Source organism: Prenolepis imparis, unplaced genomic scaffold (genome assembly GCF_030444845.1).
Source record: "Prenolepis imparis isolate NDT839.2.m4 unplaced genomic scaffold, iyPreImpa1.0 SCAF_2, whole genome shotgun sequence".
NCBI classification, from domain to species: Eukaryota; Metazoa; Arthropoda; class Insecta; order Hymenoptera; family Formicidae; genus Prenolepis; species Prenolepis imparis.
Window position 1 is genome coordinate 23,805,366 of NW_028141160.1, and position 15,236 is coordinate 23,820,601.

General features: G+C 36.4%; 1 protein-coding gene across 1 annotated transcript in view; it reads right to left on the reverse strand.

Moving 5' to 3' along the window:
* Positions 1 to 15,236, reverse strand: part of Rpb8 (DNA-directed RNA polymerases I, II, and III subunit Rpb8) — a 57,446-nt gene that overhangs the window by 24,360 nt on the left and 17,850 nt on the right. The window contains exons 3-4 of the mRNA XM_083032534.1: positions 11,027 to 11,110; positions 1,281 to 1,461 (exon numbers count right to left, since the gene is read on the reverse strand). Of these exons, the coding sequence (XP_082888660.1) occupies positions 1,281 to 1,461; positions 11,027 to 11,110 (265 nt within the window). The remainder of the gene's footprint in view (positions 1 to 1,280; positions 1,462 to 11,026; positions 11,111 to 15,236) is intronic.

Consider the following 15,236-nt stretch of genomic DNA (forward strand, 5'->3'; position numbering starts at 1 on the left):
TGCAAATATATTTATCACATTTTGTTTTATCTCGGTTCTGCTCGGACACATGGAAAACAACAAGTACATAGATTCGCATTTACACTGCACAATTTAGACACTAACGGACTTGCGTATATACAAATCTATCTTTACTTATTTTTAAATATTTTATAAATGAAAGATTTTTTACTGTAAAAAGTCTAAAGTGTTGTAAACGACATCTCGCAATTATATCGTTAAAATGAGAATTCACAATATTTTTGCATATTCAAAAGTTAAAAACGATGAATAATTTATGTCAACTCTGTATAATTCAGATCACGTCATGTAAGCTATCAGATACCATAGTACCGTAATAAGCTATTTCCCTTATCGATAGATAAAGACCATCCTCATTTGATTATCTTTGCCTATCTTACGCACGTTTTGTAAACCGAGATACGAGATTCCAAATCAATATCGTAAAATCGCACAGTGTCGAAAATTGTGGTGCGTAAATGAGTTTTAAATCTCTCTTAAGTCGGTAAAATAAATCAAGATCAATCTGGGTGAACAATTTTTCTCATTCCATTTTCGTTCTTTATAAATAAAATTGTTAAGATAAGAGTAATAATAATAGTAATAATAATCAAGCTCGTTTAATGTAAAAACAATATTAGAAATTATGGCCAACTATTCGAGCAAATACTTAAGTAAATGAATAAGAATAAAAATAAAAAAAATTAAAAAAATAAAAATAAATTAAAGCGATTAGATAAGATATAATGATAGCATGCTTTATTCGTTTTTTAATTAGAAAAACATACGTTTCGACTTCACTTAGTCTTCCTCAGTGTAAAATTTATAACCATTAAAAACTATGTAAAACTAAATTATACAAACAATCATATCACATTCGGTTATAAACAAGTCAATAAGAAGCCTTAAGTCTGTAATCATAGTCATATTTTAAAAATTATTTCCAAATTTAAACTGAGCTGCCCGGCATAGCGAAGTAACCGTGTAATCCAGCCAACAATTTCGTCGTTGGGAAGCGCGAAGTTGCTGTTTTAATCTGGACATGTCAATTCCAGCCAAGCCGTTCAACTATCGAATGTTTCGTTCTTTATAATTTTAATGTTTTGTCCTTTAATTAATCATAAAAAATGCACACATTTGCTAATTTTTTATATATCGTTAATTCATTTTACCGATTGTATACATAATAAATTAAACTTATCTAGAAGAAGAACACGTCGCTTTCCGAGATTGATCTTTTATGCGTATTTAATAAAAAAGAACTACTAAAGGCTACTTACAGTCTGCTGCTGGGTTCATTGCTAGCTTCATCACCTTCGATCCGATACACCTTGCCGGACATGACGTACTCGAAACTATCCGCTCTGGAACCACTTTCATGCTCTATAGGGTTCCATTCATTACCATCTGGATATCCATCCTCGCGTAATGTCGTTGCCAACACGAGACGGAACTTGTCACCTGAATACACAATGATATTTTGTTACACGCAAGAATTACCTTATACCGAGTATACGGCCGCTCCTCATTAAAAATATATTTTTAATTATATAAAAATATGTTTTTAATTATACTACAAAAGTTATTGCCGATATACGTCATTGAGAAAGTTATAAAATTTGCTGATACATATTAATTATCAATATAAAAGTTAAATGTCATTTCATTCGTTATTGCAGTGATACAAATAAATAGAAATGGATCTGCATATTTTTTTCTCGAACTCATTTATCTTTTAAACGCAAATCCTGAGAAGGGAAAGAAAACTGCGAGAAAAAACAAAAATCTCCCGTAGCACTGTCAGAAGATCGTAAAATACGTGAGAATCGATGGAAGAAAAATGTGCCGGTTCGTTACTTCGCGATAGGATAATGTGGCATAATTTTATCTACATCGTATTATAATGATCGGGATCGGCGTACGTTTGAACACGGCACAATTGCGACGTTCTTCAAACGCAAAGAAAAAAAAGAAATAAAAACGACATGCCATCGCGCAATGACGGAATTGCCAGGTCCAATAATAGCGTTCGCGCGAATGCATCGAAAACACACATCGCTGCATCAGCGGTTGCATCAGTCGCGCTGCATCTGCTCGGGTGCGGCTGATTTGTGCAAACCGACGGAGATCCGCTCTTTTTCTATATCCGCGTTTGCGATAATTCTCTTCGTTAGCGAGATGCAAAATGCATCTCGAGATTGCAAATTGGAATTTGACCAATTAAAACGAAAGAAGCGAAGTCTTCCTTTTTATCCTGATCCCAAATTCTCCAATTTCAATCTTCAATAATGTATAGTCTGATACTGACTGAAGTGATGTATAACGCTTGTATATCTTTAGATCTTAAAAAATAAACGCAGAATTTGCGAAAGAGTAAAAACAGTTGTCGATTAATAAAAATTCATGCCATTCGTAATTTTTCTCGCGCTCATTACATTTGCATGACTTTTATGCATTTATAAGAAATATGCGCGAAAAATGCGCCTTTTTTTCGACTGTGCGACCTAGATTCACTTGAAATTGATAAAATAAAAGTTTAACGTAAAATAAAATTTTTATGAAATTTTAATTATAAAAACCGGAATCAATCTCGAGACGATTATATTAATTTCCAGTCTCGAGTTGCGAAATTTTACTCAGATGACGAAATATTGATGGCCATGTATATTAAGAAAAAAAAAAAGAAAAAAAAAGCACAAATTGTTGGTTTAAATTAAATCAATATCGATAAATCAGATTGATTTAACGGGATTTAAATTTCTCGATTTCGGATCAATAAAATTACACGTTGTAAGTGTCAAAGATAGACCTATTACATCAGGTACGCTTTTAATGTCAAAGTATAATATAATTTACTCCACTGACACATGAAATTAGATTAGTTGCGCGAATTAAACTCTTCCGGGATTGCGATTCGAGATCGATACCAGAAAAGGAGGAAGCGGGACATAAAGGTGAGAGATGCGATGTATAGAGAAAGAGAGAGAGCAGAAATAGGAGAAGCTGCTAAAAGGAGGTCACAATGTACAGTATTAGAGCGAAATTGGAGCAGACAAGGAAATGGAAATTTTTGAAAAAAAGTCCCACGCTTGAAGTAACAAATATTACACAGTTTACTTATTTCATGCACATTTTACGAGCTTGCAAGTAATAATAAGTAGACTTAAATTTTGTTTCTCGATACAAACTCGAGCCCATCAGTTTGATGTTGATAAAATGTCGCAATTAATTCAATCTCGCGTGAAATTCATTAGTTTAAATACAAGGATTTTTATTATATAAAATAGAAGATAATCCTCTCCCTCGCGTTTCACGCGAGAGGAGAACTTTTTAACTCGCTTACAAGACAAATGACATTTCAACGTAAATACGTGAAATTTTACGTACGGTTAGCGCGACAAGATATCCCTCGTGGCTCCCATATATAACCCTGGATTGGAGCGATATGTAAAAAGAGAGAGACCCGGGACGCAAGGTCAAGGTTAAGTACGCGTCACGGTAGGTGTAGTGCGGGCTTTAATCGATATTACATTGTCGGCGCCGCCGCTGTCGCGAAGATCACCGTATATACACAGATACGTCATAAGCAAGATATTTGTGTGCAACCCAAACACAAACAAGGTTTTAAATAAATAATCGACTAGAAGCTATTTGCTTCTAATTTATTATTCATCATTTTTTTTTATGCATATTTTTTCTTAATTTCCACTTTAACTTTTATTACATTTATTTATTTATACATTTAATCATTTGTCATCGTTGTGCTTATTTTGCGCCGAAATAATATCGAAATAATAAATTAGAATACATCGTGATGCAAATTTCTATTCTCTAACGATTTTTTAAAAAAATGGTACGTCGCTAAGACTGTCATTTGCGGTTATCAGCACGAACGGAAGAATCAGGAAACCGGTCACAATTGATCTCACCGCTCTCTCACAAAGAGTATAGATGGGTACGTAAGCCGAGCTTACATCATAATGGTGCCACATCGTAACAGTGCGGCGGCTACTATAGATCATCCAGTCGTGCGTCGCGCGGTAATATCTCGCGCTTAAATTAACCCTCATTCAACCGAAACGCCATGTCCGATGAATGAACACATGAGCCTTGGTGTATCTCGATGTTAAACTACCGAAGAGTACGACGGACAATTGTTTCGAAATACGTCGCAATTTTAAGAGAAGAAAAAGGAATTAATATGAGACAAAATATGAGCGTATACATATGTATACTTTGCTTTTTAGACGATTAGACGGTTCTAAACAGTATAGATAAGAGAGAAAAAATAATCGTAAATCGAAGAGGGATTTTACTTTCTCGATAATTCGTCAGAGTTATCAGACGCTTTATGCGATGATACGGTATACGTAATACTGATTACGGGCGTGCAAAGTATCCCAATGAGTAATTCGACCAATTAAGGATCGGTTAACGCGGAACCGGGAAGAGAGGACGAGCCCCGAGGCGCGCGCGAGCGAGCGCGATTCACGACGATGACCTTGAGAGAATCGCGGCGGTTCTCTCGCGCGAAAGGGAGGGGGGACCCTCCCACGAAATCGATAACGCGTGACAGCGCGCGATGGATGTATATACGTATACACGCGCGTTGGGGAGATCCCCCAGCACACAACGATGCGGCTTACCTCGGCACGGCGCAGCGTCCGTCCGGGTCCTGTCCGAAATCCGCCGCCATCTTGGCCGGTGACGCCGTACCTCGGCTCGGCTCGACTCGGCTCGGCTCACCGCGGCGCAGTGCGCCGGGTCGACTTCCGTGGCGGATATATTCACCTGCGCGCCACGTACGACCTTGCCTGACGTACCTTGGTCTTTTGTACGCTTGAGCAAGGAGATTCACGGGACCACAAATCGACACTCTCGGTCGCGCACTTGACTATTCTCTCCTCTCCTTCTCCCCCTTTTCGTCTCTTCGTCGACGCCCACGCGTCGTCTATCTATCGTTGTCGTCGAGCGACGTCGGCGCCGGGAACGGACGAGGAAAAAGAGAGAAAGAGAGAGAGGAGATCCCTCAAAATTTCCAAGATCCGACATCACGTTTGAAAATGTCCGTTCGCTGTCGTCAATGCAATGTAGCCAAATTTGACAACAAAAAAAAACTCCCTCAAAACTCGGCACTCTGCTGATGTCGCGAAATCAAAATGTCCGCTCGCCTATTTCGACGAACGACGTCACACACGTTCGAGCAGTTTGCAAACTCTGCGAGACTTATCGACGGCACTTAAACGTCGCGCAATACACGAAACTCGGTTCATTTAAACTAACACGTCTCTCGTGTTGATAAGACAGAGGGAGAGAGGGAGGGAGAGAGAGACGGTCGCACGCGAGACGGCGAAAGCGGAACAACGGACGATCGCGAGACGGACACGGTGCGTTTTACTCTTCCCCGTTGTCGTCGAGGAAGAGACGTAACGTACGCGAGTAAAGAGAGAGAACACACACACGGCCACTCACGCGCTCTCCCGCCGCCTTTCCTTCCTCCTCGAGGACGGACGAGTATCGCGCGCGTTCGCGACGCGACCGACACGGCTACGAGTCGTGGCCGCTTTGACCTTGGCATTGAACTTGTGGGCACCGTACGCGGGGCGAGGCGCGCGCGGACGGACAAACCTGCGCCTGCGGAAGGGAGCGCCGGAGTGGGGGGCGCAGCTGAGCTGGCGGAACGAGGGACTCGCAGAGAAGAGGGAAGAAGGGAAGGAAGAGGACGGGCGGACTGTGTGTGTGATATTATAGTGGAAGGGAGATTGCGTCATCTCGCGCAAGCCTGAACGCCGCGCGTCAATACAGCGGAGAGACTCGCCTGCCTGGCCCTTATAGCCAACTTTCCCGCACATATATACACGTATATCTATACATATATGTATACATGTATTCGCATGTACATATTTGTATGCACATGTACAATTGCCCCTATCTATTTATCTTTCTATACATATGTCAAACGTGCGCTGTAAACTGTAAATATATACATGTAAAGGTGCGCGCGCGCGTGTGCGTATTGCGATTTTGTTCAAGAATGTGCGATATGAATACGATACGTTCTTTTGTAGAATATCATTGATCGTAATATATCGTAATATAAAAACATATCCTATTTCGATTGATTTTTTGTTACCTGAATTCTAAAATTGAGAAATCTGACTCTGATTAAATACAAGAGATTGTGTACAATGTGATGTAATATGTCTCATAATTCATGATGGATAATATATATACGTGTCAGAATTAACTTGAAATTATATCATTAGTTATAAATTTGCTCAAAATTTGTTAAATTGTTTTGCAATACAAATTTGCAGACTGTACGGGCAGAAATGCCGAATATCATGAATATTCAATTAATATACACTCGATTTATACAATCGATAGTTTCCGTTTGGAGGCGACCAACTTGGTCGAGCCGGGGAACGAAATAACACACTTTTCTCGCGAACGGCGATCCAGGATGAGAGTAGTTTAACCAAAATAAGGCGATGCCGCCCTTAGTTCGACCAAACTTCACCAATCACCGCGGTCGCATCGGCAATCTAGAGGCGGAGCCAAGATGCGAGTCTCGAAGTCGGTCTCGGTCAGGCTGAGTTCCCATTGGTGAAGTTTAGAGACGAGGTAGCATTAATCGGCGCTGTTCACCGGCGAGACGCAACGTGCTCGGTGAGGCAAGATGGCTAGCTCGACAATAAATCGCACGTCATCGTGTTTTCAATACAAACTGAACGAGCGAAAAGATGGTCGGTTCGAAAAAAAGACGCTAAAGGTACACCGTTTCTTGGAGGGTGAATTGAAAAAGAGAGAAAAAAAGAAATGTATGATGTCGCTTTCACTTTATAAATATTTGTAAATTTAAATTTAAGAAAGAAAAGGATCACTTTATTAATTAAAAATATATTATTCAAGTCATTTCTTATAAATAAGATGAAAGATAAAAAGCCTAAAAATCAATAGAATTTCTCGACAATATTAAATATAGTAATTTTATATATTGCATTATATTGACTCATTTGTAAAGAATTTATATAATCAAAAATGTACAAAAATATATATGCATAATTTGTAAATATATAAATAAAAAATTATATAAATAAATAAATATAATGTATATTATAACAGTGATAATTATAATGTAAATTACAATTAAAATATTTAAAAAATTAAAATTAAAATATATAAAAATATTAAATATAAATCCGTAATATAAATTATATGCACTTTTCCAAGATTTATAAGATAATATCATAATAATAGAATTTGGATTCTGACAATTTTATTTATATAATTTTTTCAGAGAAAAAATGGCTACTTGGTCGAAAATGCTTGGAGATGGAACCATAATATGCCCTTCATATAAAAGGAGACATTGGGAAGGTTGCCGCTGCAACCTTTATTTAATTTTGGCCAACGCATTTGCTGTCTTCAGCGCGTAAACCATGTATTATCGCAAACTTCACAAACTTTCAGACATTTCGCAATTTTGTCGGAGACAGTTTAGAAGATAAACATGGAAGATTCCGTTAGCGACGGAAGTATGGTCAGAGTAAAAAGTAACGAATAGTAAGAAACTGGTTCTACATATCTTTTGCCAAAAATTTGGAAAATGCACATTACTTTTATTCAAGGTAAGAGAAAGGTCAATTTGAATGTCTTCATTGTCGCAATATGTGGTTGAAAAATTTTCTGTACTAATAAAAGAGAGAGAATTTAACTGTATATATATATTAATCTTTTAAAATCGCTTTAGAAAAATACCAAAAACTTTTTTATAATGGATAGCATATAATAAATGATATTTAATCATATTTAATATCAAAATCTCTATCCTTTACTCTTTCGATCACTTGTAATTCAAATACGACTGGCATTTCGACTAAGAAAAAAGTCGACTCCAAATTTATTCGAAGAAGGCTTGGCGATTTAAACATTTTTGTATATATTGTATATAGATTATTAATATAAAATTTCAGGAAACAGACCGGAAGCGAAGTTTTGGAGTTGAGCGAGAAAAGCCGGGTATTACAGTTTAACGATTGCCAAACGCATTTTGAAAGATAACATCCGCTTGTAAACGCCAAATTGCAATTGCATTTGCACGTATGAAATACGAGAATCCTTTGCGCGTCTTCGATTATCGAAAAAGGTCGGACCTATTTTAGAAATGTATAGCAGTAATGATAGCGACATGCACCGAAAAAATATTGTAATTGACCGTATCAAAATTGCTTTAAATTGGCCAAAAGTTTCGAAAGACTTGGAGTTAATTAAGCATTTAATTCTATAAACCGAATACACTTTTGTCAATTTATTTGCTAAATCTAATAAGAATATGCATTACGTTAATTTCATGTAGAATAATTTGAATGGCAAAAAAATTTATAATTGCAATCAAAAGTAATGTAAATTTTTTTCTACCTTTTTCTACTTTATAAATGAATAAGAGTCACAGAGTCTTTTTTGTTCTTCAGCAAGGATAATTCTATCAACTCAACAATGGTTTTCAAATCTAATTTCTTGCTATTTATATGCACTTTTATTTTACTGTCACTTTTCGAATATCTTGTAATAAAAAATGTTTCTTCGTGCATGTATCACCTGTGAAGCGAGCTTTGACTTTTTAATATAATACTTTTCATTACAATGAAAATTAAAAATGAAATGAGAGATCAAGAGAGAGAAAAATTCGCTTTAGTGTTTCAGGAAATGACGAATGCACGGGCGATCCGATCGGAAATTACAACCTTACGCAAATTCGCAACACAAAAGGAAGGCACGATTTTTCTATTTCCTCGTCGAATAGATTTCCGAGCAAAAATACAGTTTGAGATTTCGAAACAATAACAACGTATCATATATCGTAGCGAAAACGTAGATAGAACACTATGTGTCATATAGTCTCTTACATTGTTGAATAATTATCAAATTTTAGTAGTTTATGACATTGAATAACTTTGCACATGTTTTGCACATGTTATAGTTGCAACAACGATGTAATATATTAAGTAAATATTAATATGTATAAATGATGTACGTAGCTTTTTAAACAATATACTCAAGTTTCTTCATATATTTTCTGTGGAATAGTTCTTTTGCAAAATTACAAGAGAATTTTTTTTCAAAAAAGTTTGGCACACGCTACTCTTTTCGCCACTTCTCGCAATTACACACAGTTGAAAAATTTCTGTTAAATTTAACAGATATCACCTGTCCCAAACGGGGAAACAAAAAATTTTTGTGTTAATTTAACATAATACGGATATGTTAAATGATGACACGAATACTGTGTTAATATTTTAACACAAAATAAATGCAAACTCCAACTAATTTGAAATAAATTTTATGTAAAATTAACATAATTTTAATGTAAAAATTAACTGAAAAAAATGGTTAATTTTACCCGTGTGGAAAATAAAAATTATCAGTATATCCTACAACTGTCTAGTTATATTAGCTAATAATCAGATAGAATTGTAATGCTTGCGGTTAATTATTAATATATTGATATTATATTTTTTTACTTTACTTTTGCAATCGCTGAAAAATCTCGGTACCTTCGAAGATTCGATCCTGGAATCTTCACATTATGATCTGTGCGCGTTATTCACTGTGCCAAATTCGAATTGATACATTCAGTAAATTTGTTACTTATATAAAAAGTTTAAATGGTATACAAAATAATTTTCATTTTTAATTAAAGTTTTTTGCTAGACAAGTATGAGGTGATAATTAGATAAGTTTTAAATAACGTCATCTATAACTCAGAATAACTAGATAATATATAGGTAGAAATTGGATATGTATTATGAGAAACATGATTTTTTTTTAACTTAAAACTGACTAGTATTTAGCTAGTAGCTATCTAATAACTATATAATTTTTGTAGTTGAATACGATATCATGGTTAACTCCAAATAACTATGTAATCACTGACTAAGCATTTAGTATGACATACATCGAAAATCTGGCAAGTGATAATAATATTACAAATTCAAAAGGAGGCTATATGGAGCCACGCGTAGGGTGTAGGTACGCAAATATTAAAAACAAATTTGTTGGAAAAACAAATTTATTGAATCTAAGTATAGATTCAATAAATTTGTTTTTCCAACAAGTTTGTTTTTAATATTTGCGTACCTACACCCTACGCGTGGCTCCATATAGCCTCCTTTTGAATTTGTAATTTATCAATACAGGAAGCCTACATTGTTACTTATGATAATAATATTACTAGCTAGATATTCAATATAGTTTAGAATAGCTAGCCACAAGCATTTGCCTCAGTTTCATGACAATTTTCCACACGGGTACATTTTATCATCCCCACTTATATTATAAAGTAAAATTAACATTTTTTTTCTGTAAATTTTAACAAATAAATCTTGTTACTAATAATACGGAACATATTTATTGTGTAATATTAAAAATAGATGCACAGTGTGTTATTTTTACATTTTTTTTCAGTTGTTCTGATAATTTAACAATTGAGTTTAATTAACAGAACAGCAATATGTTAAATTAACACATGAATGTGTTAAATATTTAACACAAAATTTTAATGGGCATTTTTTTTAACAAGGAAACACAAATTTTTCAACTGTGCATCATATGAACATAACACACACCATGTGTCATATTTAATATATACGGAATTTGTTGTTGCAAGTAGAAAGCAACATTGTAACCGCGATATTGCAACTTCTTTATATCAGTCGTTCAGAGTAGCCGGAAGCAATTAGTTTGATAATAATTTATTGATTTATTTATTTATTTATATAAACGAGAAAAATTCCTCCATAGTTACATGTAGAAAAGAATTTAATATACAATTAATATTCACAGCGAAAAAATAAAAAAATAAACACTGCAGAGATAATTAAAGATTAAAGCGATGGAAAAAACGTAAAATTAAAAACGCGGAGAAAATACAAAAATGATCAATATATGGCGCGGCTATTGAAAGTAATGTAATACCCGTTTGAATTGGATCATAAAATAAAAACTTATTTAATGAAAGACTCACCTAAATCCATGGGAAACAACCAACTGTTGATGTCCAAAATAAGATCCATCTTGAAGGACTCGGACTCGCAGTGCAGTCTGGTCACTGAAAGCCACGAAAAAAGAACGTATCGTTAAAAATGACGTATACTAAATGATGTTATAATTGGGCAGATTGATTATGCGGCACCACCGAGATGACTCATAAATTCGTTCGAAAATTCATTTTCGGTTGACGTCACCAATGTGGCCAAACGCGCTTTCAATTCGCAATATTATCGGCGAACACGTACACGAAAATACATCTTTTACCTATGATGTTGCCAAATCTCTCTCTCTCTCTCTCTCATCTCAACTGCGTCGACCAAGCGCTTTCGATATTCGCTCGAGACGAAAAAGCAGTTGGACTCGCAGTCACTTATTGCCATATCACTGCTCGTTGGAGCGATAATAACGTCGAGTTAATTCCGGACTCGATAATGAAGAATTTTTGTGACGCCGAGTCGTCGACTAAGATCGCGTATATATAAGCGCGGATACATATCCAAAAGTGTTTACACTACACGCAGCAAAATGCAAAATGCCGTATTACAACAACTATGCAATTCAATGTAAACTCAATGAAGTTGATAAACTATTATATTTGACATTTATTATTATTATTGACACTTTAATTTAAATCACTTTATGTTTCTATCGTTGTATAGAAATTTCGTAATTAAATCAATTATACATATAGGTATCATCATTTCTAACGTTTTCTTCTAAATACGTCGCTTGTAAATTTTGCATTTGCAAGTTTTTTTTCAGAGATCCTTTCAACCTCTTCAACGTCTTTATATTTATTTTATTAATAAAAAATACCGGCAATTAGAAAAACATATATATTTAATCTATTTTATGATTTCTGTTTTATTTCTGTTTCTTTCCGTCGATTTTAAATTAATTATACAGCTTACATACACGTTATCATTACACACGACGAGAAAATTAATTATACACGTTATCACTACATAAGAGCAAGACTATGCTAAGATGAAAATCTGAAGAGAAAAATTTCATGATGAATTGCAACCGTAATATATGAAAAATGCAGAAATAAAAGCTGAGAAATTGCAACGTTCAATATTTGAAACAGAAACCATGGTGTGTTTCAAAGAAACTGCCGATATGTCGGCATTAGAGTATAGATAAGAATGTCATCGGTGAGAGGATAAGAATACATCGCGAGTCGTATCAGACATTTGCAAATGCAACATTGTTTCGTGTCACGCACGCGAATCGTATCGAAACTTCTCACGCACGGAACAAAAGCATTGCATTTTTTTTCCGCTTATGATATCCGTAGGATAAATCTTTTTTTAGGTTGGCAGCTTACGTAATTAATTTTAAAATTAGCTTCACATAAATATCTCTCGACACGCTTCAAATAACACATTGCGCTTTAAATAACGCTATACGTCACTTTGTTCGAAAAATTCCAAGTTCGAGACCGGGGAGAAACGCACGCGTCGCCAGAGAGCTTTCACTTTTTTATTTTAAATTTAAACAGCGTAAAGCGAAATATTCTTTATGTATACGGGGGATGTATTCTCTTTCAGCGATCAATTCTTTTGTGCGTGACACAAATAATTGGACGATTGGATTGCGAGAGTTACACGTGTCGCGCGCCTCCGGCGGGCCTCGACGTCCCGCTATTACGCATATCCTTGAACGATCCAAGGTTCGTATCCGATATTGATTTGTGTCGATGTGTGCGATACCGCCCGCCCGATAATCTAATATCGATGTCGTTCTGACGCGGCACGAGTGATCCCGAGCGGTCATGGAGCGAATTATCAGCACCGTAAATCTAGAAAATCAGTGCGAGAGCGATCGAGAGGAGAAATACACATTTGTGCGCGGGCGCACAAATAAGAGAAGGAAAGGACGGGGGTTCACATTTTGATACAATATAAATCTAATATAAACAATTCCTTTTATAATATGAACCTATAATTTTCGAATATGTCGTGCTCCAAAAATTGATCCAATTATGTAATATAAGAGTCTTATTTTTCCTAAATATAGAAACATTTTCTGTTTATTGTGTTTTATTTATCACTTTCACTAAATTCACTAATCTTTCTTTCGCGCGTTTTGTATTTTTATTTTCTTTTATCACGACATATTTTATTTTGATAAATTTCTTATAAAAACAAAATCAATTTTGAGAGATTGTCCTTTCCAATCGTCCAGTTGACAAAATTATTAATGTACAAAGAACATCCTGTGTGCGTGTGTGTTTGCCGAATCGTGCCGAAGATTTCGATCGTATCTTCTTTTGGAAAGTAGATGCGATCTAGAAACGCGGCATATTCCTTTATTATTTACCGGGGATTATATCGTCGTGACGAAAAATTATTTCCAGAGCTACTCACGCGAGTAATCCGCTTTCCATCGCTCGTTGATCTAGGGATCCCGGAGTCTCCCGAGAGGAGAACGGAAGCAGGAAGAGTGTATGCACTGACGACGTTCGCTCGCACCTCCTTTCTTTCCGCCCGCGCATTCCACACACTTCTCCCCAGCTGATTCCGCCCTCTTTGTTTCGTATCTTCCCTTCCTCCCTGCCTTTTTCCCCATCCCCTTTTCTCTCTTTATCTCCTTCCGCCTTTAATCTCTCTTCGTTTATTCAATTTCTATAATTTCACTACTATAAATACTCCGCCATTGAAAATTGTTACTCTTTCTCCCCCCTCCTTCTCACTCTCTCTCTCTCTCTCTCTTTCTCTAGAAGAGCCCATGATAGTGGAAAAAACACGTAGCTAACCTTGAGTCGACAAACACTACGATCTACTCTCGTTGCTGACGTTGCTCTCAGCTGGCAATCCTTACAGAGAAGAGAGCAAACCGACGATGATGGCGCCTAAGAGGAGAAACATCAGCAACGACGACCTTTACGATCCCATCCATTGCCGGCGTAAATTTTCCAACGAACTGCTTCCCCTCTTCTCGGGGAAGGGCGACCGCCCTCCGAGCGGCTTGTGCCACCCCCGCGTGCCTCGTCGAGAGAGTGGAGGAGGAGGTTGCATCCTCCCTCTCGCCATCAGTTCACCAACACCTCCGCTTGTTCTCCATACTTCTCAGATGAATTCATGTTGATGTTGCGTCGCGGCAACGAGAGGGAGGTGAAAAGAGACATTAGAAGCGAGTTTTTTTTTTATATCGACAGTTTGCATTAACTTATTCTAGATTATCGATTTTCCGTCTCTCTTCTTATTAGTATATAAATAGGGAAAATTTATATACCATGAGAGCTCGAGTGGGCATCGACAACTTTGATAGCTTGAAAATTCAAATATTCAGAAGAGAGATAAATATTATAACGAAAAATGTCATAGACGCGCGAGTGATGCTTAAAGGTGACTGATTGTGAGTTTTTCTATTTGGATATTAAAAGATGTCATATCTTGGAAAGATATCGACATCAATTAGGTTTTAGCCTTTTATTTTAATTTTTCCAAGATGTGATTAAATGAAGAAAAATCAGATTAACGCAAGTTAAAGTTAATTAACGATTAAAAGTTTACAGAACTTTATTTGTATGTCCGTATACGTCAGTAAAAATCGCGCACGAATCAATTAAACATATATATTAAACATCTTAAAGTTGTCGTAGATTTACCTACATTGATTACGAGAATGCAAGAATTGTATCGCTTGTAGATGGAGATTTGGATGGATCCCTTTCACGGTTGCACAATGCGAGAAAAATCGATCTAATCTCAAGGTGAATTCAATTTTAATCACTGCAGATATACAGAGAGTAGATCCAACGCTAGAGATATCATAATTTCGTAATCATAAACATTGAAATTTCGATTCGCCGTTCTGCCTTTTCCACCAAAAATGCAAAAGAGACATACAGTAATTCTTACACTCTCACGAAGTTGCAGTCCGACGAGATGCAACCGGTGCTCATCTTTCCAAACTACTCGCCATCTCCGTTGTAATGAAACGAGCCTATCCCTCCTCTACTTTTCCGTCGTCATCGAGAGCGGGGGGGAGAGAGAGAGAGAGACAGAGCATAGTCGGTCATCCCCGCGATGCATCCCGGCACAGGACGAAAGGGATGGCACTGCACTTACCCCCACACTACACAGCCGTCGACATACTACTCCGCCTACTCCGAGTCCTTTTTCCCACCCTGGTCGTCCTATCTTATCTTCCCCTTCTTTCGGCTACCGCTCAGC